This window comes from Crocuta crocuta, unplaced genomic scaffold, assembly GCF_008692635.1.
Source record: "Crocuta crocuta isolate KB4526 unplaced genomic scaffold, BGI_CrCroc_1.0 scaffold8, whole genome shotgun sequence".
Taxonomy (NCBI): domain Eukaryota; kingdom Metazoa; phylum Chordata; class Mammalia; order Carnivora; family Hyaenidae; genus Crocuta; species Crocuta crocuta.
The window spans coordinates 1,137,794-1,164,596 of record NW_027532162.1 but is presented as its reverse complement, the minus strand read 5'-3'; the positions used below and the strand labels follow the sequence as shown (position 1 = coordinate 1,164,596).

General features: G+C 39.4%; 1 protein-coding gene and 1 non-coding gene across 11 annotated transcripts in view; both read left to right on the top strand.

The window, feature by feature from the left end:
* The window catches only part of MARK3 (microtubule affinity regulating kinase 3), a 115,435-nt gene that overhangs the window by 28,558 nt on the left and 60,074 nt on the right, over positions 1-26,803 (top strand). For 9 of the 10 annotated variants that reach the window (XM_077776558.1, XM_077776556.1, XM_077776553.1 and 6 more), the window contains exon 3: positions 14,339-14,392. In XM_077776558.1, coding sequence (XP_077632684.1) covers positions 14,339-14,392 — 54 coding nt within the window. Of the gene's footprint in view, positions 1-14,338; positions 14,393-26,803 lie in introns of those variants that run through there. The other variant, XM_077776559.1, reaches the window with a different exon arrangement.
* LOC144241896 (U2 spliceosomal RNA) lies at positions 13,763-13,953 on the top strand. The gene has a single exon (XR_013338230.1). It is a non-coding gene; the product is annotated as a U2 spliceosomal RNA (small nuclear RNA).

Genomic DNA, 26,803 nt, shown 5'->3' with positions numbered 1-26,803 from the left:
CTGGGTTTCGTGACTTGGTAAGAAAGGTTTACTTACTTTGTCCCAAGATTTAAAAAAATGGTTCTGTATCTTCTTCAAATACTTCTGTGGTCCCCATTTGAATGTTTAATTCATTTGGTATATATTTTGGGGATTGATACGAAATGAAAGGATTTAACTTTTCTTCTCCCCCTATGTGGTTTATCACTTGTCCTGGGATCATCTGTTCTTTTCCCCAGTTGAAGATACCTGCTTGTCACTTACCAGATCCTCATATATGTCTTTTGTCACCATCCATGCTGTGGTGATTTTATTATGGCAGCTTTGTGTTGTACATTTTGATGTTTTAGGGTAGGTTAAGTGCTCTGCAGATTATTCTTATTTTAAAAAAACTTCATACCTCTTCTTGCCATTTACTGTGTTAAATTAACTTTAGAATCAAGATGCCATGTTCCAAAAATAGTCTTAGTGGAAACTCTGTAAGATCAATTTTTTTTCCTATAAAAGATTTGTAAGATCAATTTTGATAGGAATTAGTTGAATTTATAAACTGATCTTAGGGAAATTTGCTATTTTGATGATACCAAGTCTTTCTGTATAGGAATATGAAAGGTGTCTCACTTTTGTTTTCAGGGTTTGTAATTTTCTTCATCTAAGTTTCGCATAATTTTTTTTTGAAGGGGTTACAGATAAAGTTTGTTGAGTAGGTGAATAGTTTAACATAATTCTTAAGTTCATTCCAAGGTATTTTAATATTTTTGTTGCTGTTGTGAATGGAATTTTTTCCTTAGTTTTTATGGGAATGCTGTAACATTTGTATAATATCTTGTATCTGGGCACCTTTTGACTCTCATTTTGGACGTCAAAATTAAGCAAGTTTTTGCTGTTTTTTAAATTACATATCCTCTTTCCTTTGACGTAGTCCTCTGAATTGTAAGAGTAAAGATTCATGTTGCCATCATGTAATGAAGATATAGAAGGGTAGCTACAGGGAGCTCTCAGGCCAAACTGTTTTTTAAAGGATGGGTAAAATACCAGCATATTTGTTAATGGGGATAATCAGACAGAAAGGGAAAATGGTGCTGTCAGAGAGAGTTTGAGTGAATGAGAGAGGACGGTGGAGGAATTGGCCTTGATGTGAACAGTTGTTCCATTGAAACAGAAGAAAGGTAGAGGGTACTGGTGTGTGTGTGTGTGAGGGGCTCTTTATGGTGCTGTGGGAGCCTGTGGAAGTTTTCTTCTCATCGCAGCTATTTTTTCAGTAAAATGGAAAGCAAGATCATCAGCTAAGAGTGTGAGTATCAAGGAGACAGGAGGTGTTAAACATGTGAGAGGTTCGTAATTACCAGGCAAGCAAGAGAATGAGCGACTAGAAGAATGTAGTTGAATTGCCAAGCGGCCTTAAGGCTTCCCTGAGGTTAATGATCATGGATTTAAAGTGGGGATAGGCAGCGGGGCTGGAAATCACTCTTCAGCAACATCCAGGTACCCAGACACAGGCCTGGCATTTGTAGTTGGTTGGGGTTTTTGTCACAGTAAGTGTAGTGAATTGGGAACAAAGCAAGGGCATAGCATTGATTTGGAGTATCTAAAGGAGTGGTTACAATGAAGACTACAGATTTGAATAGGAAATAACTTGAGAGGGAAGATAATCCATAAGAAGGTGGTGGGACCAGTGGATTATGGATCCTGGTGAGTTCAAGCAGTTATTGAAGTTCTAATTTTTTATAAGTTTGTTTATTTATTTTGAGAGAGACAGAGACCGCATAAGTGGGGAAGGGGCAGAGGGAGAGGGAGAGAATCCCAAGCAGGTTCTCCACTACTAGTGCAAAGCCAGATATAGGGTATGAAGTCACGAAGCCATGAGATCATGACCTGAGCTGAAACTGAGAGTCAGATGCTTAACCGACTGAACCACTCGGGTGTTCTAGATTGAGTGTGTGGGAATGATAGAGGAGGTGATTACAAAGTGAGAAACTCAAAATTAAGGTCGTAAAGAGTTTTCAGATCTTGGTAGTTGCCGAGGTTAGAGTGTGACAATGTAAGTGGCATACGTTTGTGACTTTTTCTTCCCCTCTAGAAGCTTTTTATACTCTTCACATTTATCCTTGCTGTTCAGAAATTTCAGTGAAGTACCAAGGAGTTGGTCTTCGTTCATTGTTCTTGGGTGCTCATTGGACCCTTTCAGTTTGTCTCATTTATTATTTAAACGTCTTTATTTTGTAGTTCTTATTAATCAGAGACTGGAACTCTTGGAAAAGAACTTTGTTTTTTTGTTTTTTTGTTTTTTTGAAAAAAATGTTCTCCATCTGTTTCTATTTTATTTTCTGGGGGATGTCTTTAATTTCATTTTCCCATCTTTCTGTTAAATTTGTGCGTGTGTGTGTGTTTGTGTCCCTATGTATGTATGTCCTCCCCTTCCTTCCAGCTCACTCTTGTGCACTGATTATTTGTCTGTATAGCATCCAGTTCTGGGATCATGAATGCTGTTTCTTCTGTTAACTCCCTGTGAGGATAGTAAAGGCTTTCCTCTTTTTTGTTTTCGTTTTTAATAGATTTTGCTCCCTGCACTGTTTCTCTTTTCTTTGGGATTCTTCCTTGGTAACTGACTTTCATACAGAGACTTTCTTTGGAATCTGGTAATCTATGGTTATCTGTTTGTATTTAAGTTGGAGCCCTCAGAAGCGGATCAGAAGCCGGGTTTGCATGCATAGGATGTTTGACCTCAGAGCTTTCCTCTTGGAAGTTGGTGCTTTTATTGGAGGACCCCAGATATCTGTGTCTTTAGATCTTTTTTCTTGGGGCCATTTCGTTTCTTTCTTTCTTTCTTTCTTTCTTTCTTTCTTTCTTTCTTTCTTTCTTTCTTTCTTTCTTTCTTTAATGTTTTTATTTATTTTAGAGAGAGAGAGAGACAGCATGAGCAGGGGAGGGTCAGAGAGAGAGGGAGATACAGAATCTGAAGCAGGCTCCAGGCTCTGAGCTAGCTGTTAGCACAGAGCCCGACGCGGGGCTCGAACCCACGAACTGTGAGATCATGACCTGAGCCAAAGTTGGACGCTTAATCGACTGAGCCACCCAGGTGCCCCATTTCGTTTCTTTAGATAAGAATCCTCTATTCTGCCTGGGAGGAGCTGGTGGTCCCAACCTTCAGTGGCAGTGTGACCATTTTCCTTTTCATCTCCATGCCTCATTCCTGTCCTCTGCTGGGTCCATTGACCTTGACTTGAGTCCAGAACCTCATCATCTTCTCCACAGAATAAATTTTCAGTCTCTAAAGAACCAGTGGTTTAGGAAAAAAAAAAAAAAGTGAAAGGAACCAGTGGTTATTGGCTGGGTTGGGGAGCAGATTTTGACTTTGTGTATACAGACTTTTGACCTTGCAATTAGCCCAGTAGCTCCAATGTGGCTTGTGGTTTCTCAGAACCTCCCAGGTTTGGAGGCCTCTGGGCAATCATGTTGTTTCAGGTTATAGTTTTCTCTGTTCTCTTTCAGAAAATTATTGAACTGTCTTTCCCACTGTTGTCTTCTCAGCTTGTTACTGTGCAGTTTTGCCTGTGTGTCTTGACTGTTGCTAACCTGCTTACATCTGTGTCCTGCCTCCTGCACTGGAGGAGACACCAGAGAGCCGTAGGGAAACTGGGTCTGGAGCCTCGTTTACCATTTGTCATTATTGTAAGAATGATGAGACCATAGTTCTTCCACCTGATATGTGCTCACCTTCTTGAGACTTTAGATAAATGGTGATATATTTTAGTCACAACTTTTTGTGTGGGTGAAGGTAGTCTTCAGAGAGTTGGGAGATAAGAGAGGAAAAAATGCCACAGTGACCATATTCTGAATACCATTTTTATTTTTGTATATTCTCCATATTTATATGCATGTTTTTTCAACATATTTTTGGTCATAACTTTGTATCCTGGTTTTTGTCTCTCAGAATTTCATCCAGAGCCATTTTCCAGGCCTCCGCATGGTCCTGTCAGTTGGGTTAGTCTAGGCTGTGCATGGCTGCGCTGAGAGCCGCAGTCTTCCTGCTCCTTGGGCCTCGGGTCGCCTTTAAACCTCTAAATGTGAGGACTCCCCAGAAGTCTTTGTTTGTTACCTGGGTGATATATATTGATATTTACTGTACTAGAAGTTAACACTAAAAAAATTAAAATATTAATTCATTTAAAGTAATAACAGACCCATTACATTTAATATAAATAACATTTTTATGAAAAAAGACCCTGTTGTCCAATACTAATGATTGAGAAGAGTGACATTGTTTTAATTTTTTGCAAGTCTCTTTAGTATCTGGCTTAATAGAAGGTAGCTGGATTTTTCATATATTCTTCTGCATTCAGTTTTGTCAGTATACTGTTTTGGTTCAAGTTTACGAAGAAAATCTAGCCTCATACAGAAACTATAACTAGAAAAAAAGAGGATATATCTTAATTCCTCTTTCAGATGATTGCAAATACTGTTCTTTGATACTGTGCTAAAACTCAACAGGTAGGAATTTGGTGGCAGGAGGGGGCATGATTAATTGAACATTTATTGAAAACAACTATAGTGACTGTCATAAAGTGTTAATACCCAGAACAATTTGCTTTAGTTGGAACTTAATAGTAGTAGATATAGAAGCAAGCAGAGGGCAAAACAGAGTCTACTATTCCAATAACAGATAGAACTAAAAAGTATAAAAATGATCATCTTGCTTTTAGTACAGTCTGGAGGTGGAGTATTTATAGTTAGTGTGCAGAAAAAGAGAAAAACCTCACCTAACCCGTTTGTACAAATTAAAAATCATTTAATCACACAATTGTTACACTTTTTAAATTATATTTTACTATAAAATATAACAGAACTACCATTTTAACTGTACAGGTCAGTGGGATTAAGTACAATTGCATTGTTGTGTAACCATCACCACCACGCATCTCTGGGACAGATACAGTTGATCTTTCTTATTTGCAAATTCCATATTTGCAAATTCACCTACTCACTACAATTTGTTTGTCATTCCAGAATCAATACTTGTGGTGCTTTTGCAGTATTTGTGGACATGCACAAAGCATCAGAAAGTTTGAATTGCCCAATGTGTGCATCCCCAGCTGAGCTCCAACAAGGTGATGATTCTCTGCCTTGTTTCAGCTTTCATACTATAAACAAATGCTCTTTTTGTGGTCAGTGTAGTCCATGTATTTTGCATTTTTGTGCTTTTTGTTGTCAATTTTTGCTGTTTAAAATGGCCCTCAACATCTGGGCTGAAGTACTAGCCAGTGTTTTGTGTTTGTTTTTGTTTTTGTTTTTTAAGTTTATTTTCGGAGAGAGAGAGTGAGCAGGCACATAAGTAGGGAAGGGTCAGAGAGAGAGAGAGAATCCCAAGCAAGCTCTGTAGCATCAGTGCAGAGACCAATGCAAGATTTGAACTCACAAACCGCGAGATTATGACCTGAGCCAAAGTTGGATGCTTGAAGTTGGATGCTTAACCGAGGGAGCCCCCCAGTTGTCCCCCAGCCAGTGTTTGTAAGTGCACGACTGTGCTGTGCCTGATGAGAAAACACATTTGTTAGATAAGCCCCAGTCAGATGTGAACTAGGTTCTGCTGTTGGCTGAGAATTCAATGTTAACAAATCAATGATGTGTAGTAAATAAGTTGTCCTTAAAAAAGAAACACACATAAAACAAGGCTATGTATTGATCAGTTGATGAAAATTTTTATGATCAGGGTCCCAAAGGAGCCTAACCTCATATCCTCTAGGAACAGTGCTTCGGTATTTGCTGATTCAGTGTTCACGGTGGCTTTATAGAATGTAATTACCATACCCAACAACAATCAGTGGTCTCTGTTTTTGAAAGAGAAGACTCAGTTACCTGGTGTTTTCCCTGAACAGATATATGGAGGAGGGTATTAGGAAAAGTCATAGGCTTTCCTTGTATACCTGATGATTTTTGATATACCGCTAATGTTTTTTTTGTTTTTTTTTAATGTTTTTATTTATTTCTAGGAGAGAGAGAGAGACACAGCATGAGGAGGGGAGGGTCAGAGAGAGAGGGAGTCACAGACTGAAACAGGCTCCAGGCTCTGAGCTGGCAGTCAGCACAGAGCCCGACGCGGGGCTCGAACCCACGAACCACGAGATCATGACCTGAGCGAAAGTCGGACGCTTAACCGACTAAGCCACCCAGGCGCCCCTGTACCGCTAATGTTTTTTAAGAGGGGAGCTCTAGGAAGCAAATTGAGAGCCATCTCCATAGGATGGGGTTTATGGAAGCTGCTGGTCAGTTGCCCGACCTAGCTTCTGGTAGCCGCTAGGAAAGTTGCTCTTATGTAGCCTGGGACCTTTCACATAACACAGAGTGATTTTTCTCAGTTGAAGGTTTTCATGGATTGTGCCCTTCTTTGAGCACACCCTAGGCTTGTGTGCACCCGGCTACATGTGCTTCCGATTTTTATCCTCCAGAAATTGTTTAAAGTCACTTGTCTACTGATGGTACCTCTCTCATTCTCTTTGCCATTATTTGTCATTCTGTATTTTTTAGTTGGGCCATCAGCTGGGAGAAGAGAGATGATAGTATGCCATCTGTAACCAAATGTCCTTATTATGGTTATGAAAAACCTTTTCATTTAGTTTTTTTATTTCCTTAAGTTTCTTTATGGGGGGGGAAGGTCAGAGAGAGAGGGAGAGAGAGAATCCCAAGCTGAAAGCACAGAGCCCACTGCAGGGCTTGAACTCACGAACCATGAGATCATGACCTGAGCAAAAATCAAGAGTCATCTGCTGGGGCGCCTGGGTGGCTTAGTCGGTTNAAATCAAGAGTCAGCTGCTTAACTGACTGAGCCACCCAGGTGCCCTACATTTACTTATTTATTCAAGTTATATATTATGCAGTCTAAAGACTACAGGCTTGTTTTNGGACGCTTAACCGACTAAGCCACCCAGGCGCCCCTACTTTTTAGTCTTTTAAACATTCTTTTCTTTAGTTTTATTTTTAATTCCAGTTTTTTTTTTTTTAAATTTTAATGTTTTATTTATTTCTGAGAGAGAGAGCGAGCGTGAGCAGGGGAGGGGCAGTGAGAGAGGGAGATATAGAATCTGAAACAGGCTCCAGGTTCTGAGCTAGCTGTCAGCACTGATGCAGGGCTTGAACCCATGAACTGAGAGATCATGACCTGAGCCGAAGTTGGACGCTTAACTGACTGAGCCACCCAGGTGGCCCTAATTCCACTGTTTTTTAAATACAGTGTTACATTAGTTTCAGGTATACAATATAAATGGATTCTTTAGGTTTTACTTTTATATCTTTAACATGCTTTTATTCTTTAAAAATTATTTTTATTGAAGTATAGTTGACACAGCATGCTCTTACTTTTCAATTTTATTTTTTTATTTTTATTTTTTGCATTTTTTTTAATAGTTTATTGTCAAATTAGTTTCCACATAACACTCAGTGCTCATCCCCACAAGTGTCCTCCTCCATGCCCATCCCCCCCTCCCCCCACATTATTTTTCAATTTTAAACATTATCTGCTGTTTTTTCCATTATAGTTATTTTAGAATACTGATTGACTTAAAAAAAAAAAACTTCTTTATTGAAATATACATCCAGAAAAAGTGCCCACATTGTAAGTATACACCTTGATGAATTAGCACAAAGTAAACACATTTGTATAACCATGACCCAGGGCAAAACTATACTATGGCTTGAACCCCAGAAGCTTCCCTTCTATCTTCTCATCACCTGTCTGCCCTTCCCCCACAAGGTAACCACTGTCCTAACTTCTAACTCTGTAGATCATTTTTTTTTTAAGCATATTAATGGAATCATATGGTACATATTATTTTGTGTTTGTCTTTTTCACTGCACTTTATGTTTGTGACATTCTTCCATGTGTTGTGCATTATGTTTTAATTTGGAGTTTTATTTTGTAACCAACTATTGTAGTTGTTTGGCTTGGTGTCCATTGCTATGGACTAAATGTGTCTTTCAAACACATATATTAAATCCTAACCCCCTGTGTATTTGGAGATTAGGACTTTTGTGGAAGTAGTTAAGTTAAATTAGGTGATAAAGATAGGATCCTGATCCAGTAGGATATGTCCTTATACGAAGAGACACCAGAGAGCTTGCTCTCTCTCTACCACGTGAGGACACTGTGAGAAGGGAGCCATCTGCAAGCCTGGAGGAGAAGCCTCACCAGGAACTGACTGCTGGTCAGACCCTGATCTTGGACTTCAGCCTCCCAAGAAAAGAAATTACTGTTGTGTAAGCCATTCACCCTATGGTATTTTTGTTACAGCAGCCTGAGCTGACTATAATCCATCCTTCTGGGCTGCTGCATTCTCTTAAAGGATGTGGGATTGTTTTTTGCCTGCTCTTTTAGTGTTTGTGGATGCTTTAATGCATGTCGGGAGCAGGATATTGGGGCCTTTTGACCAGTAGAAAATTGACAGGAAGTGGAAGATAAGAGTATTTATTTCTCTGGTGGGTGTTTGCTACAGGTTTGTGGGGGCCTCTAGAGAGACATGTGTTGGGGGAAGCCTTTCTTGTGTATGAGCTGTCTTTATCCCTGTTTTGTAATTTTCCACTTTGTTTCTGGCATCAGGGTGAATAAATGGAATTTCCCAGAACTTTACGCAATAAGTGGCAGGGACACTCCTCTATCCTTGCTTAGTGAACTCGCTTGGCTTTTGCTTTGCACGCTCCCCCCTACCCCCCCAAAAAAACTCCAAAAAACTCCATGACCTTAGGAATGCGTGTGTGGTCTTCTCTACAGTCTTCATCTTAGGCATCTGGTGATGCCCCCACGGTTGCTTCCTTTTTCTATTGATCTCGAAGTTAGAACTCTCCTTCAGTCTCCAGCTCTGGGACAAGGTTATTTTGGTAGTTGAGTCATCCCAGCAAGGGACTGGAAGGAAGAGGGGGTTAGGAACTTCCCCCTCAGGCTTCACTGCCACACATACACCATCATGTTAAATGACAGTGTTTCACTCTAGTACACTTACTCTTCTTCTTCTTTTTTTTAAATTTTTTAATGTTTTATTTATTTTTGAGAGGGAGATAGAGACAGGATGAGCAGGGGAGGGTCAGAGAGAGAGGGAGACACAGACTCCGAAGCAGGCTCCAGAGCTAGCTGTCAGCACAGAGCCCGACGCAAGGCTCGAACCCATGAACTATGAGATCCTGACCTGAGCTGAAGTCGGACGCTTAACCGACTGAGCCACCCAGGCACCCCTAGGACACTTACTTTTAATAAAATGACTCTCTTTTACAGTCTGATTTAGCTGAATGAAACATATTTTTGCTCCTGTTTTTGCTTTAAATACTATTTGAATTACAGTATTTGGAAAAGAAAATGCTTAAGAATAGAATCTTTAGAGTAAAAGACAGATACTGAACAGAGCCAAAAGCGGCTAGTGATCAAGAGTGTGGTCGTGAGTATAGAAACCAGGTCTCAGAAGATCAGAGGGAAGAAGAGCCAGAAAGGCAGCATATTACTAGATCTGGCCCTGAGGAGGAGGAGGAAAACAGAATGGTGGCCAGAAAAGAATAGTATATCTAAGGGGTTTCTTTGGAATTTGGGACATCTATAGATACCCCACAAAATTATTTATAAAAGGAAAATTTGAAGAAAGTTAATTCATTAAATTTTAAAATAATGTAATTTTTATGGGGCACCTGGGTGACTCAGTTGGTTAAGTGTCTGACTTCAGCTCAGGTCATGGTCTCATGGTTTGTGGGTTCCAGTCCTGTGTTGGGTGCTGTGCTGACAGTTCAGAGCCTGGAGCCTGCTTTGGATTCTGTGTCTCCCTTTCTCTCTTTCCCTGTCCCTTTTATGCCCTGCCTCATTCTCTCTGTCTCTCAAAAATAAATACTAAAAAATGAACAAAAAATAATTAAAAAATCACATTGATGTCTGTTATTAAAACACCAGAAACCCTATTTCTTCACTCCTCTGTCACTGTCTCTAACATGTGTGCTTACTGATTATGGAGGTTCAGGGCCTCACATCAAAACAGGTGGCATTTATTAAATGCTTCTTAGGTCCCTGGTAGTGTGCTAAGGTTATAACAGTAAGACCATCCCTAAGTGAGATATGAGCAAGGTGGTCATTGTTTGTGTATTCCAAATGCCAGTATTTCTTTTCGCTTTATTTACTGTAGTTTGAATCAAGACTTCGATTTTCCAAATACAGAATTAGAATTCTGTCTTTGCTTATTTCAAGCATATAACATGCTAACACTCTGCTCCTTCTCCAATTCTGATTTTTTTTTTTTTTTAAATCTCCCTAGATGGGGATGGGACGGGATGGTGGGTCTTTCCCCTCCAGGGCCACATTCACTGGTTGCCTGTTAGCAATGTTTCTCTAGCCCCTCTGGAAGTTAATGGGTTTATAGGAAGTGATCAAATAACTTAGGAGAGTTTAGACCACGTGAAGCAGGGTGGTTTGTTATTTGTTTTAAAGTGTTAATGTGAAGAGTGTGGCAGTTCTTGAAGTAGGTATAGGGATCCCCTGGAGATTTCTCTGAGAACATTTTAGAGTGTCTGCAAAGTCTAAACTATTTTTGTAATACTATTAAGACATTACTTTTTCCATTCTCTCTCATGAATGTAAAGTAAAATTTTTTTAGACATGTGATATCACAACAGAACAAATTCAGAAAGATATGTGAAAATTTCAAAAAATGTTACCTGTGTTCACATGTAATGGGCTTTTTCCCCCATTTTTTTTATTGTGCTAAGATACACATAACAATTTACCATTTTAAGTGTATGTTTCAGTAGTATTGAATATATTTATAATGTTGTGCAGCCATCACCTTTGTGTATCTCCAGACTTTTTTTTCTTTTAGATTTTTAAGGTTTATTTTATTTTTGAGTTATATATAGAGACAGAGCATGAGCAGGGGAGGGGCAGAGAGAGAAGGAGACATAGAATCTGAAGCAGGCTCCAGGCTCCGAGCTGTCAGCACAGAACCCGATGTAGGGCTCAAAGCCATGAATCATGAGATCATGACCTGAGCTGAAGTTGGATGCTTAACCCACTGACCCACCTGGGCGCCCTATCCAGATCTTTTTTTCATCTTGTAAAGCTGAAACTCTGTACCCATTAAACACTAACTCCCCATTTTTCCTTCCCCCTTCTCCTGGCATCCCCCATTCTGCTTTCTGTGTCTATGAATGTGAACTCTCTAGGAACCTCATAAAGCGGAATCATACAGTATTTGTCCTTTTGTGTCTGGCTTATTTCATTTAATATAGTGTCCTCAAGTTCATTCATGCTTTAGCATGTTTCAGAATTTTCTCCCTTTTTAAGACTGAATAATTCTCTACTGTATGGAGACATCACATTAGGCTTATCCATTCTTCACTTAGTGGACACTTAGGGTGTCTTCCATGTCTTAGTTATTGTGAGTAATACTGCTATGAACATGCTGTACAAATGTCTACTTAAGTCCCTGCTTTCTGGATACGTACTCAGAAATAGAATTGCTCGATCATAAGGTAATTCTGTTTTTAATTTTTTTGAAGCACTCTACTGTTTTCCACAGCTATACCATTTTACATTCCTACCAGCAGTGCACAGGGTTCCAGTTTCCCAACATCCTTATCGCTTATTGTTTTCTTGAGGTTTTTGTTTGTTTGTTTTGTTTTTTTATGGTAGCCATTTTGATGGGTGTGAAGTGGCATCTTGTAGTTTTGATTTGCCCTTCTCTAATGAGCAGTGATGTTGAACATCTTTTTTATGTGCTTACTGGCCATTTGTACAGTTCACCCTTGAACCAACAGTTTGAACTGTGCAGGTCCAACTTATACATAGGTTTTTTTCAATAAATACAGTAGTACAGTACTATAAATATATGTGTTAAGAAAATATAAAAGTTTCTTAATAACACTTTCGTTTCTCTAGCTTTCTGTATTTTAAGAATACGCACAACATACAAAATATGTGTGTTTATGTTATTGGTAAGGTTTCAACTCAGCAGTAGGCTTTTAGTACTTAACTTTTGGGGGAGTCAGAAGCCATTCATCGATATTCTGTTGTGCCAGGAGAGGTGATACCCCTAAACCCCGCATTGTTCGAGGGTCCACTGTATATATCTTCTTTGAAGAAATGTCTCTTTCTTCCTTTGTCCACATTTGAATTGGGCTTTTGCTGTTGAGTTTTAGGAGTTCTCTATATGTTCTGAATATTAATCCCTTATCAGATCTTTGATGTGCAGATATTTTCTAGCATTCTCTGGGTTGCCTTTTTATACTCTGTTGATACTGTCTTTTGATATACAAAATTTAAAAATTTTATGAAGTCTGATTTGGCTATTTTTTCCTGTGCCTTTTGTATCATTGAAGAAATCATTGCCCAGTCAAGTGTTGTAAAGCTTTTGCTGTATGTTTTCTTCTAAAAGTTTGGTAGTTTGTTTTTTTTTTAATAATTTTTTTTAAAGTAGGCTCCATACCCAACGTGGGGCTCGAAGTCACAACCCTGAGATCAAGAGTTGTGTGCTCTACTGACTGAGCTAGCTGGGTGCCCCAAGAGTTTGATAGTTTTAAATCTTACATTTAGATATTTGATTTACTTTGCAGTAATTTTTATAGATCATGTTAGGTAAGAGTCCAACTTCATTCTTTTGCATGTGGATATCCAGTTTTCCTGGCACCATTTGTTGAATATTATTATGTTGAAATGAATGTTATTATGTTCAGTACTTACTTTTACAATTTCTCAGTTTTCATTTGTAATAAGGTAAATATTGATATAATCCACATTTGGGTTCATCAGTAATCTTTAAGAGTATAAAGGAGACCAAAAAGTTGGAGCACCATTGACAGAATCTTCAAGTGTTTTCCTCAGACTTTGACTATAGTCCGTTTCTTCAGTGGTGCTTCTTATTGGATCTGTGTCCTGAAGGATGCATAGTAGAATACAGCTTCATCACTGTGGGGTGTGGTCATTTGTTGTTCTGGACCTCAGATGCAAAGCTGAGTTAATTATGCTCCCCAGTTCATGGCAGTTGCTCTCTTCACTTAATTTCCTTCCATCTGCTATTGTCACACTGTCCCCTCATTCTGGATATCTATAGACCCTAGAAGTCACTTTAAAAAATTATTTTTTAATGTTTGATTATTTTTGAGAGAGGGAGAGACAGAGCCTGAGCGGGGGAGGGGCAGAGAGAGAAGGAGACACTTATCAAAAGTAGACTCCAAGGCTATGAGCTGTCAAGACAGAGAGCCCGACGCGGGACTCGAACTCACGAACTGCGAGATCATGACCAGAGCCAAAGTTAGACGCTTAACTAACTGAGCCACCCAGGTGCCCCTAGAAATCAGTTTTATTCTGGTAATGACAACTTACCAGATAAGGATGCTGCTATAGGTCCACTTAGTAAATACTAGTAAAACTGATTTTTTTTTTTTTTAAAGATAAACACATATAACTAGAAGTTATAGTTCTTTCTTCCTGTATCTTAGTGGCTTGTTTTTAGACTGCTTGGGGTTTACTCACGCCTTTCTGAACAAAGGCTTCTGGGTGACCCATTTGTTGCCACTGTACATGTTTCACTGGGTTAGCCTACAGGTTGTTCTGGAACTAGTCCCTTTTCCTTCTTTACCTAAAGGACTTCTCTCTTTTTTTTTTTTTTTTTAAATGTTTTTAAAGTTTTCAGATTGAATCCAACCTATTGGTTCATATATTTACTCAATTATCAAGCTCTTACTGTGTGTAAGACACTCTGAGCAATCTGTAAAAGCTGTACTTCCTGCCTTTGGATCCCAGAATCAGATAAAATTAAAATATTGGATTGCTTCTCAGCCTTTTGGCTAAGATCAAGTATAGTATCTGTTTTTATCAGTTTAATTTCTGATACGTCCTCTATCTGAGGACAATATATTAAATGGATTTTTGGAACTAGGAGGTGAAATAGGAGCTTGCTTCATCCACTCCACACATCCACTTGGTATCTCAGTACCTCCAGGAACAGTGCAGCCATCCCCACCCCCACCCAAGGGGAATTATAAACATTAAGTATTGGTAAATAGGTAATAGGAGATTTGGTTCATTGTCCTGTATTTTTAGAAGTGTTTTCATTGTATAATCTCTGTCTGTCTGTCTCTCTCTGTCTCTTTACCTTGTGGGAGATTTTTCTCCCCACGTCTATAAGTAACTTAAATATAAAATGTTCTAACAATACTCGTATTTGCATGAAGCCCCTCTTTTCAATTACAAAATATTTATAAAATATAAAATATTATAACTAGTTGAGTTTTAGTTTTTTAGGTAAATGCCCACATGTTTGGGCATTTACAAAACTATTATCAGTTAGTTTATAATTACCAAATTCTTAAAGTCTATAAATATTTATTTATTTTTTTCTAGGTTGCAATAAAAATAATTGACAAAACTCAGTTGAATCCAACAAGTCTACAAAAGGTAAGATTGGTTCAGTATCCAGTGTTATAATGATTTTCAGTGTAAATTGCCATCAAATTTGTCCCTTCAGTACTTCAACTGTTATTTTTCATTATTATGTTTAGTACAGTAAAGCTGCCTCTATGAATGCAACTGAGATGTAGTATTGTATAAAATGTTGGATTTTTTTCCCCTTCAGATGAAGATAATGATTAAATTTTAAATGTTCTTAATAGCACAAACTGAAAGCTGTACATTTTAGTTGAATATCAACTAGAACAGAGTTTTTAAAACATATTTTTGTGTTATTACTCTTAATGTAGAGTTATACACCTTTCTTATAGCTAATACTGAGGTCTTTAAAGTCAGCACTTTGGCTTTATTAAACTCTGTCACTATGTCTAATTAAGGACTGATGATTAATTCATAGGAAAATAAAAAAATGAAAATGATAGTTGAAAGACATATTTGTAATGCACGGTTGCCATTTGTATCATCTAATGGAGATCTGAAATTCTCCACTCTGGTGCATGTTAGAATTCTATGGATGTCTTCTGAAAGTCTTGATGACTGGCCTAGAGAGATTTAATTGCTCAGATTAGGCCCTTGACATAGGTATTTCACTGGTGCATTAGTGAATGATTAATGATCTTCATAATAAACTCCTTCTTGTTCTTTTTAGTCTTGCAAAGCCTTTTAACATACTTTGATTTCTAGATTTGGCCAATCCTAGCTGGGGTTTTAGAGACCTTGAACTAGGAACAGGTAGGCCTAATTTACGTCCTGACTCTGCCACTTAGTGGAGTGTCTAACTTGATCTCAAGCTGTCTCAAGCTAACTTTCTTGATTTTGGGTTTCTCATCTTTAAAACAGAGATAATTTCATCTGCTCAGGATGGGTGTATTAGTAAAATAATGCACTTAAAAGAGCTTTATAAACTGCAAAGCATTTCTCATGTAAGATGCTGTAAGCATATTGCCCTGTATAAGTATAAATTCCTAATGCTTTCCTAATGGTTGTTTTTCAGTTATATTATGGTAATTTTGAAGTCCTGTTTGTGTGTGTGTGTGTGTGTGTGTGTGTGTGTGTGTGTGTGAAGTAGGAGGGAGGGAGTTTATCTTGTACTAAAAATGGTAAGCAAGTGGTTCTGCAGGCCAAAGTGAGTCTTAATGGCACTCAGGGTGGTCCTGGAATGATCCAAAAATTGCAGTTATTTGTTCTGAAGATAAAATTGTATCCATTACTTTAAACTTTAATTTCTTCACATATCTAAGGACTTGGTATTAATAAGTAAGTTAGGGGTTAATAAATTTGGTATTCAGAACTAAAATCAGTATGTAAGAAGTTTATTGAGGATTCTAGTTCAATATACTGTACTTTGGATATTGACTCCTTATTGGGTATATCGTTTGTAAATATCTTCTTTCGTTTAGTAGGTTGCTTTATTGTTTTGTTGCTGGTTTCCTTTGCTGTGTAAAAGCTTTTTATTTTGGTGTGGTCTCAGTGGTATAATTTTGCTTTTGTTTCCCTTGCCTGAGGAGACATATCTAGAAGAATGTTTCTGTGGCCAATGGCAAAGAAATTACTGCCTGTGTTCTAGGAGTTTTATGGTTTCAGGTCTGACACTTAGGCCTAAATCTGTTTTGAGTTTATTTTTGTGTGTGGTGTGAAAAAGTGGTCTGTTTTCATCTTTTTTTTTTTTTTTGGAGGAAGCTTCATCCTATTTTGCAGACGGTTTCATCTTTTCCGTGTAGCTGTCTAGTTTTCCCAGCACCATTTATTAAAGTATAGGGCATTGTTTTAAATCGTGTGTATTAGTTCATATTCTTTTTTTATAAATTAAAAGTGTTCTCTATATATCTCTTTACAATTCTTTTTCACTGACTTCCTTTTCCATGGAAAGTTGCCGCAGGGTAGAGTGTACCTGGCATCTTTGTCTTTGGGGTGGTACTTCATACAGCCTTCGTTCAGCACTTACACAGTTAGATCACTGTGACATCTGTATAAGAGGAACTCTCTTTACATAATATGATTTTAAGCCTTGAAGCTTAGGGCACTGCCTTAGAAGCTAACATTCACGTTAAGGAACATTCTGCCATTAACAAAATGTAATCTTTTGTACTGCCATTTATCAAAAAATGTGGGCTGGCTCATTCAAGGAATTTTTTTTTTTTCTTTCCTCAAGCAGTGTTTTATCACAGGTGTTAGAATAGTGTCACATTATTCAGGCTTGCACATTGAATCATGCACATTTAATAAATTCATATAAGGAAACCTGAATTGATTGCACATTTGTAAACTGATGTTATTTTCATGGACAAGTCTCTTCATTTTTTCCTTTTTATTTTTCCAGCTATTGCATTAATAAATGTTAGATTCTAGTAAAAGATATTTTTCTCCATTGTTTTTGTACTTTTCAACTTTGATCTATTATTCCTAAGATGTTTTCTCTTTATAAATGTTTTTGGTTATCCTTTTTTTTTTTTTTAAGGTCAGTCTTTTTTAGTGTTGTGTACCTATAATGGTTTTGATAGCAGCAGTGTAAGAAATATGTTAGTCATCTTTTTGGTTTACAAAGTCATTTTTAAATTTGATTTGATTATATGCAAGTAATCTTGTTGGGTTTTATTTTAGTCTATCATTAAAAAGCAAGTTATGGCTCATTTTTAAAAATGTATTTACCTATTAAAGACATTCTAGTATACTTGTGTAATCCATCTAAAGTTTTTACTGTTCTTTGTCAGTCTTGGAGTAGAGTGTTAAACGTAACAGAGAGAGTATAGAGTGATGGTTAGGAATGTTATGAAGCCAGGCTTCATGGATTCAGATCCAGGCTTAACCCAGCTTAGCTGTGTGACAAGTCACACAGGTCTTGGTTTCCCCACTTATAAAATGGGAACAATAGCAGTAAGATAATAGGACTGTAGTAAGAATTAAATAAGTTAATATTTTAATTATTCAAAAAAATTTTTTTTGAAAGAATGCAAGCAGGAGCAGCAGAGGTGGGGCGGGGAGAGAGTATCTCTCCACGCTCAGTCCTGAGCCCAATGCAGGGCCCTATCCCAGTGACCCTGGGATCATGACCTCAGTGGAAATCAAGAGTTGAACGCTTTAGCCTACTGAGCCACCTAGGCACCTCTTTTTTATTTTAAGTTTCAATGTGAGTTCCAGTTAACATAAAGTGTAATATTAGTTTCAGGTGTTCAGTATAATGATTCAGTATTTCCATACAACACCCAGTGCTCATCACAATAGGTGCATTCCTTAATTCCTATAGTCTGTTTCAACCCTGCTCCCCCACCTCCATCTGGGGAACCATCAGAATGTTCTGTCTGTAGTTATGAGTCTGTTTCTTGGTTTGCCTCTCTCTTTCTTTTTTTCCCCTTTATTTGATTTTAAATTTCACATATGAAAAAAAAAATTCCACGTGAGTGAAATCATACGGTATTTGTCTTTCTCTGGCTGACTTATTTTGCTTAGCATTCTACTCTCTAGCTCGATCCACATCTTTGCAAATGGCAACATTTCATATGGCTGAGTATTCCATTGTATGTATGTATGTATGTACATGTGTATATACACATACATACTACATATTTATTCATTTATCAGTAGTCACCTTGGCTGTTACATAATTTGGCTATGGTAGATAATGCTGCTGTAAACATTAGGGATGCATGTATCCTTTGAATTAGTATTTTTGTATCCTTTGGGTAAATACTGAATTATGTGATTCCTGGGTTATAGGGTAGTTCTATTTTTTTTAAAAAAATTTTAATGTTTATTTTTGAGAGAAAGAGAGACAGCATGTGTGGGAGCAACGCAGGGAGAGGGAGACACAGAATCTGAGACAGGCTCCAGGCTCTGAGCTGTCAGCACAGAGCCTGACGCGGGGCTTGAACTCACGAACCGCAAGTTCATGACCTGAGCCGAAGTCAGACACTTAACTAACTGAGCCATGCAGGTGCCCCTAGGGTAGGTCTGTTTTTAACTGAGGAACCTCCATACTGTTTTCCAGAGGAGCTGCACCGGCTTGCATTCCTACCAAGAGTGCAAGAGGCTTCCCCTTTTTCCACGTCCTCACCGACACCTGTGTGCTGTGGTGTTGGTTTTAGCCCTCTGATAGGCGCGAGGTGATATCTCATTGTAGTTTTGATTTGCATTTCCCTAATGGTAAGTGATGATGAGTTTCTTTTCATGTGTGTTGGCTATCTGGCTGTCTTCTTTGGAAAAAAGTCTGTTCATGTCTTCTGCCCATTTTTTAATTGGATTGTTTGGTTTTTAGGTGGTGAGTTTTATAAATTTTTATATATTTTGGATACTAGCACTTTATTGGATATGTCATTTGTAAATATCTTCTCCCATTCAGTAGGTTGCCTTTTAATTTTGTTGATGGTTTCCTTTGTTGTGCAGAAGCTTTTTATGTTGCTGTGGTCCCAATATTTTATTTTTGATTTTGTTTCTTTTGCCTCAGAAGACCTATCTAGAAAGAAGTTATTACATCAATAAGTTAACATTTAAAAGCCCTTAAAAGAGCAGAAAAATGATACCTGCGCACAATGAGGACTGAATGAATTCTTGCTGTTACTGTGTGTGCTGAACAGTAGTTTTTGTTTGCTTGGTTTTGAGTGGTGAAGAGTGTTTTTTGTTTGTTTGTGTAACATTTTCCCTTCACAGGAAATAAGTAAAACTTAAGAATTGAGTGGTGGGTTCTGGCTTGGTCTCTTTTGTGGAACTTAATTGCAGTGTATTGTTTCTGGTAATGGCTAATGTTCAAGCATTTTCCTAAGTGTAGTACCTGTATGAACTCATCGGATTAGTTTGCTCAGGCCGCTACAGCAAAATGCCATAGATTGGGTGGCATAAACAATAGACCTTGATATTTCACACACTCTAGAGGCTGGGAAGCCCAAGACCTGGGTGCTAGCCTGGCTGGGCTCTGGGAGGGCTCTCTCTCTGGCTTGCAGAGGGTTGCCCTGTCACTGTGCTTCATGTGGCAGAGAAAGAGACGTGTCTGCTTAGAAGGGCACTAATCCCATCATGAGGACCTACCCTAAGACCTCATCTAAACCTGCTTAATTCCTAAATGCCCCATCTCCAGATACCATCACGATGTGGGTTAGGGCTTCAACATACAAATCTTGGGGAACACAGTTCAGTCCATAGCATTCATTTCACTCTTCGCAGCTTCATAACGTAAGTTCCATTATTCAGGGAAGAGAGGTCAGAACGATTAAGAAACCTGTCCAAAGTCCCTAAGTAATAAGTGCTGAGTACTTGGGCAGTCAGTCCTTCACGGCAGGTGTGGTTAGCTTTAAGTCCCACATTCATGTACTCTGAGTGAAAATGTGTTTGCCACTGTGAAGATAATAGAATATTTTAGTAAGCAGTGTCCTGCGGTCACCACTGAGTGTTAGTTATATGGGGATTTATTGTTATTAGGTTCTAGAGCCTGTGCCTCCCATGTTCTTACACATAGAAGCGTTGAACTTTTTCACACTAGCTAGTCTGATAGGTATGTTTGCATTTTCATACTCTGCCACAGATTTTCCAGTGAGGATACGGACTCTGAGTAGAGATAGTTCGGCTCTCCAGCTAGTAAGTGGTGGGTAAAGATGAAAATCCTGATCTGGCTCCAAAATACAGGCTCTTTCCACTCCATTATGCCACCTTATGTAATTAGTAAATTTCCCTAATTCATGATTTGTGAAAGTTGGACTGGAACTAACCTGAGACTTTCCTTTGTAGTGACAGTAGAGAAGTTAATAGTTTAAAATTTGGAAGACTATTTCAAGTACTTAAAAGAAGTAGGCCAAGGGGTGTGCCTGGGTGGCTCAGTTAGTTAAGCCTTTACCTCAGGTCATAATTTCATGGTTCCTGAGTTCAAACCCTGTGTCAGGCTCTGTGCTGTCAGCTCAGGGCCTGGAGCCTGCTTCAGATACTGTGTCTCCCTCTCTCTTTGCCCCTCCCACTTGCATTCTGCCCCCAACCAAGAATAATAACATTTAAAAAAAGTAGGCTTTTATTCTACCTCTCCCTCCAAACATTGCTTAAGCCAGGTTTTTATGCAGATTTATTCATTTATTCACTCATCATTCAACAGACAATCATTATTAAATACCTACTGTATACCAAGCACTGTTGTAAGCAGTGTGGGTACAACAGTGAACCAAGTGAAGTTTCTGCTTCAGTGGAGTTGATATCCTAGTAGAGGAGCAGCAACAAATAAATCTGTAGTGTCTTGTGTCATTACTTTGAAGAAAATAAAGCAAGATGTATAAACTATCTTTTCTTTTCTTTTCTTTTCTTTTTTTTAGGTTTATTTATTTATTTACAGAGAGAATGGGGAAGGGACGGGGTGGGGGGGAATCCCAAACAGACTTGGCACTGTCATTGTGGTCACCAGTGCAGCCCGAACCCACAAACTACAAGATCATGACCTGAACCGTAATCAGGAGTCAGGTGCTTAACCAGCTGAGCCACCCAGTCCCCTTATTTTCTGTTTTCTTGATGCTCCTGTACCTGGGGCTATGCTACCTGGCAGAGACTGTCCCTCCCAGGGCAGCTAATTCCTAGAAATAGCAGACTGCTCCTTGTGAGTGTACTGTTTATTTTTAAACGAATTTATCCAGAGCTCATACTCAGAACCACCTCCTTTATCTGGCTTCTAAATAAACTCCAAGAGTTCCTCGCTCTAATCATCCTAGGGCCCGGTGCCAGACAATCAGAGACTTGTATTTATACCGCAGAGCCTACTGAAATGGTTCAGACAAGCCAGTCCCCAGTCTGTTACCCTGCCTCGCCTTGCCTTTCCTGTAGAAACCAAGATAGAGACCCTTTCCCATGATTCCCCCTGGCTCTTCCTGTGTCCTGACTGACCCTAGTGCTTCCCCATGTGGCCCTGCATAGCATGTGTGCCCCTCCTCTTGTGAACTGTCAGTTAAAAATATTCTTTCAGTGCTAGTTCTGATGTCTTAGCTCACCATATCTGAGTAACCTACGTTTTAAAACACAGGCTGAGGAGATAATATTTCAAGGAACATGTAGATTTCAAATGAAAAATAGGGATGACCTTTTACTAATTCATTTAAGAAACATTGTGTCTGGGGTGCCTGGATGGCTAAGTCGGTTAAGCATCTGACTTCAGCTAAGGTCATGATCTCACAGTTCATGAGTTCAAGCCTCGCATTGTGCTCTCAGCACAGAGCCCGCTTCGATCCTCTTTCTCCATCTATCTCTGCCCCTCTCCCACTTGCACTCACTCACTCTCTCAAAAATTAATAAAAATTAAAAAAGAAAGGAAGGAAGAGGAAGGGAAGGAGGGAAGAGGGGAGGAAAATGATGAATCAGGTAAGTGCAGTGGACTCTGGGTGGTTTGCAATAAAATTTTACCTAGGCTTGAAAGATCTAAGTATTTTTTTTACCATGTAAAAAAGATGGAAAGACCTTCTCAGTCCCCTCATGGTCTGGTGACACTCATTGTTGGCCATACTGCACGAACAGCCCAGGGCACGGTGCGGCAACAGGCTGCGGAGAGCTGTATGGTGCAGAGTGGTGCAGGACCCTGAGCTGTGTGCAGGAAGATGCACCTGAGCTCACGTTGGGCCCCCCGGGAGCCCTTCGTGCCGGGCTCTTTTAAGGAACAGTTGTCTGTGTGCAGTAAGCTTTTCAGGGATTCTCTATCCTTCCCTTGGGTCCTTCTAGTATGTTACTATGTTAGAAATATTCTTCTCGGTGGCAGAAGCTTAATTGTTACCATACCCTGCCGTAAACAATTTAAACAGTAATTCCTTTTTCTTAAACTGGAACCACTTAATTAAAAGCAAGAGATTTATAACATGTAAGGAAATAATTGTTTACAATATGTATTTATGACATCTGATTAGGTAGCAGTTTTAACACATTTAGGGACAGAGGCACACTTCTTCCTTACACTGTCTTGTTCCAGTGTTGGATGGCTCCAGTTAATTTTTCCCCTTAGTTGGCACTAGCATCTGTCTTCTAGAAACATCTATAACACTGTTCTCTCTTCTGCCATATGGAGCTTTAGAGGTTCATTCTACCACCTCAAACATAGCCAGCTGTTTTGAGTGAGTCTTCTTGGTCCCTTCTCCCAAGTCCATATTCAGCCTCTTGGTCCAGCCACAGTAATTGCCCTCAACATAGGCCTAGTTTATCCGATGCCTACAACTGATTTTTTTTTTAATGTTTGATTATTCGTTTTGAGAAAGAGCATGTACACACAAGTGAGGGAGGGGCACAGAGGAGAGACAGAATCCCAAGCAGGCCCCACACCATAACAGAGCCTGATGTGGACTCGAATTCACAAACCATGACCTGAGCTGAGATCAAGAGTCAGAAGCTTAACTGACTACACCACCCAGGCATTCCTGATTTTTTCCCCCTTACCTGAATTTGATTCCTGCTAAAGTTCATTTTATTGGTTTTCTGGCACAATTCCAGTCTTTTGAGGTATTTTTGAATAGTGAGTCCTCTCTATTTCTTGTCATTTCTAGTTTGGTGCTGCATAAACTGGTAAGGATGTTTTTATCCAGTTAAAATATGTGACAGGCTCTTGAGTGAGCATCCATCCTTTAGTTGATCCTGCTGACCCAGGAGCAAAGCAATTTTTGAGTAAGATTCAAGTACCATTCTTCAGTCCAGACTTTTAGTAAGAGAGAAAGGGAAATCTTTGTGTTTAAAAAAAAATTAGTCAAAGATAATGAAGGAAAAAAACCATTAAGCTCAAGTGTATGCAAAATATACAGTAGGTTGCCAAAGGATTATTAAAACATTATTGGCTATAAATTCCTTTTATGAGGGTGTTTGGGGCAAATCCTACTTACACTCACTCAGCCTGTTTTCTTTTCTTTTTTAAAATTTATTTTTCAGAGAGAGAGAGAGAGAGAGAGACAGACGGAGTGTGAGTGGGGTAGAGACAGAGAGATGGGGAGACACAGAATCCAAAGCAGGTTCCACGCTCTGTGCTGTCCCCACAGAGCCCGATGCAGGGCTTGAACTCACACTGAGATCAGGACCTGAGCCAAAGTCAGACACTTATCAGACTGAGCCACCCAGGTGCCCCAGCCTGTTTTCTTTTTAAAGCTGCTGTTTGTTTTGGAGTCACTGCTAATGCTCACAGCTCTGTGACAGTAGTGGCTTTTTTGGCATCCCAGAGAATGTTAGTTGTGAGACAAATCAGGGAACTTTGAAGGAGGAGAGAGAACCAGTTCATGCTTTGCATGTGGTGTACAGTGCAGTTACTTTTACTGCTATCACCACTGGGTTGTTTGTGTCACTTTTGCTTCAGCCTCCCCAAACCAGTCATTTCCAGTGCTTGCTGTGCAATGAGTTAAAAAAGAGGGGCGCCTAGGTGGCTCAGTCGGTTAAGCGTCTGAGTCCAGTTCAGGTTATGATCTCACAATTCGTGGGTTCGAGCCCCACATCAGGTTCTGTGCTGACAGCTCAGAGCCTGGAGCCTGTCTTCGGATTCTGTATCTCCCTCTCTCTGACCCTCCCCTGCTCGCGCTCTCTCTCTCTGACTCTCAAAAATAAATAAAAAACATCAAAACATTTTTAAAAAAGAAAAAAGCCTATGTTTCCTTCAGAACACCCCCCCCACAGCCAATTCTGGCTTAATAGGCCTCGGGTGAAGAGGAAGATCCCAGAGTGCACAGCCCAGGTGGGAATGGCCTCTAGACTTTGTTTGGTTCCCCTGTAAGTTCTTGATTTATCTTCCACAAGGTCACCTGTTTTGAAGATGACCCCTCCCTCAGTGTTCTAAGTCTTAGACACTGCTGTTACAGCCAGTGCCAGTATTTCCTCTTTCTCTCCACCTCTTTTCCTGCAAATGCCTCCAGATCCGATTTTGGACTTCATTCCTTCCCCTTTCCCATCAGATGAAGCACAAGTCATTTTGGGAATCTTTTTCATTGAACAGCTCTGTTCATCCTTTCCTTTCTTAATACCTCTTGTTTCTGGATTGACTTGTAGGAAGCTCACAGTTCAAGCTGTTAACAAAAGTAGTTAAAAGAGTCCTGCTACCTATAGTGCAGTGTCTGCATCCAGATCAGTGTAATGAGTCTGGTAAACTAAAACAAACAGTATAGTAAATGGAATCTAAAACCCTTCTTGATTATACATATTCAGAATATTGAAAAAAAAAAGTTTAAAAAAAAAAAAATGTATGGGGTGCCTGGGTGGCTCAGTTGATTGAGCATTGGACTCTTGATTTCAGCTCAGGTCATGATCCTAGGGGCCTGGGATCAAATCATGCATTGGGCTCCTTGTTGGGCATGAAACCTGCTTGAGATTCTCCTCTCCCTCCCTCTCTCTCCTACACCCTCTTCCTCTCTCTCTCTCCCTCTCTCTCCCTCTCTCTCCCTCTCTCTCTCTCTCTCTTCCCCCCTTCTTCCTTCCTCTCCCCCTCTACCCTGCATGTGCACACGCATGCACACACGCACACTCTCTCTAAAAATAAAATGAAAAAAAATTTTTCTTAAGTATGTATATTTTTTCATTTCAAAAGTTGTAGTAGAAATGCAAGAAAAGGGGCGCCTGAGTGGCTTAGTCAGTTAAGCATCCCATCTTCATTTCAGCTCAGGTCGTGGTCTCACGGTTTATGAGTTTGAGCCCTACATTGGGCTCTGCTTGGCACCTGCTTGGGATTCTCTCTCCCTGTCCCTCCCCCTCTTGCTTGGGCATTTTATCTCTCTCTCAAAAGAAATAAATAAACAAAAAAGAACTGTAGGAAAATACAGCTTCCATGTCGTCACTGCTTTAGGGGGAACTTTTAAATTTATTGCCAACCTTATTTGTGATTTGGCAGGAAATAATGCAGCTTGACATTTAAAGTAGATTGTGAATTAAGAATATATAATTTATTTTTTGTAAATTATATCAATTATAATTATACAAATGTACCCATGATTCATTGTTATTTTAGAGAAGTCACTAAAGAGCCGAATATTTTAAATAGGTTAAAATTAGAGCATAACATGGACCCATTTACAGAAAATTGAAAACGGGGCACAAATTAGGCCTTTGGGAGAGAATCCTAACAGTGACTATAGCAGCCGGAATCACAGCCCCATACTAAGTGTTTGTCATGTGCCAGGTACTGTTGCAAGCTTCCCATGGATCCAGCTCCTTTAACTGGGTGAGTGCCAGAGTTCCAGGAAGGTCACATCGCCTAGACCTGGTCACTGCTAGCGCCAGGCTAGGGCCAGGTATTAGGCTCCAGATATCAGATTATAATGACTGTGTACACCATCTACATCACACATTGCCTGTTTCTCACATCAGACCCATGACATAGCTATTTTTATCTATATTTTACAGATGAGCAGGCTGAAGTTTGCTAACATTTTGTAGCTTATTCAGTTATCCAGTGAGGAAGCAACTGCACTGGTGTTAGAACCTAAAGCCTAATTTCACATAGTCTTTTTCCACCATGTCCCTTTGGAAGGAATCAGGCCCAGCACCTTCCATATGGGAAAAATAGCAAAGGAGTGTACTGAAGTTCAGCTTACATATGGTAGATACCCAGTAAAATCTGTTCTTTATTAATTACAAAATTTATTTTGACACTAAATTAATATTTACTCATATTACCCTGATTCAAGGAATCTTGACCATCAGGATCTGGGGTTTTGGGAGTAGGAGAATCTCTTTGTCTTAGAAATATTTAATCCTAAAAATCCATATTGCTGCTGCTCTTATTTAAAATTTTTTAATTTTTTAAAATTAAAAAAAGGTTTTTTTTAACGTTTATTTATTTTTGAGGGACAGAGAGAGCATGAACTGGGTAGGGCAGAGAGAGAGGGAGACACAGAATCTGAAGCAGGCTCCAGGCTTTGAGCTGTCAGCACAGAGCCCGACGCGGGGCTTGAACTCATGAATCGTGAGATCACGACCTGAGCCCAAGCCTGCCCCCAACCCACTGAGCCACCCAGGCTCCCCTAAATTTTTTTAAAAAACTGCTTAATTTTATTAATCAGCTAAATCTAAGCAATTATTTAAAATTAAGTTTTAATTTTCATTAAATGCTTTTTTACATAAGAAAATGTTAGATGTGGGACACTTTGGTGGCTTGGTTGGTTAAGTGCCGACTTGAGCTCAGGTCGAGCTCTCCGATCCGAGCTCTCAGACCACACAGTTTGTGAGTTTGAGCCCCACCTTTGGTTCTCTGCTGTCAGCATGGAGCCTGATTTGGATTCTCTGTCTCCTCCTTTCTCTGCCCCTCCCCCACTCTCTCTCTCAAAAATAAACATTAAAAAAAGAAGAAAAGGGGCGCCTGGGTGGCTCAGTCAGTTAAGCATCCAACTTTGGCCCAGGCCATGAGCTCGTAGTTTGGTTCGTGCGTTCAAGCCCTATGCTGGGCTCTGTGCTGACAGCTCAGAGTCTGGAGCCTGCTTGGGACTCTGTCTGTGT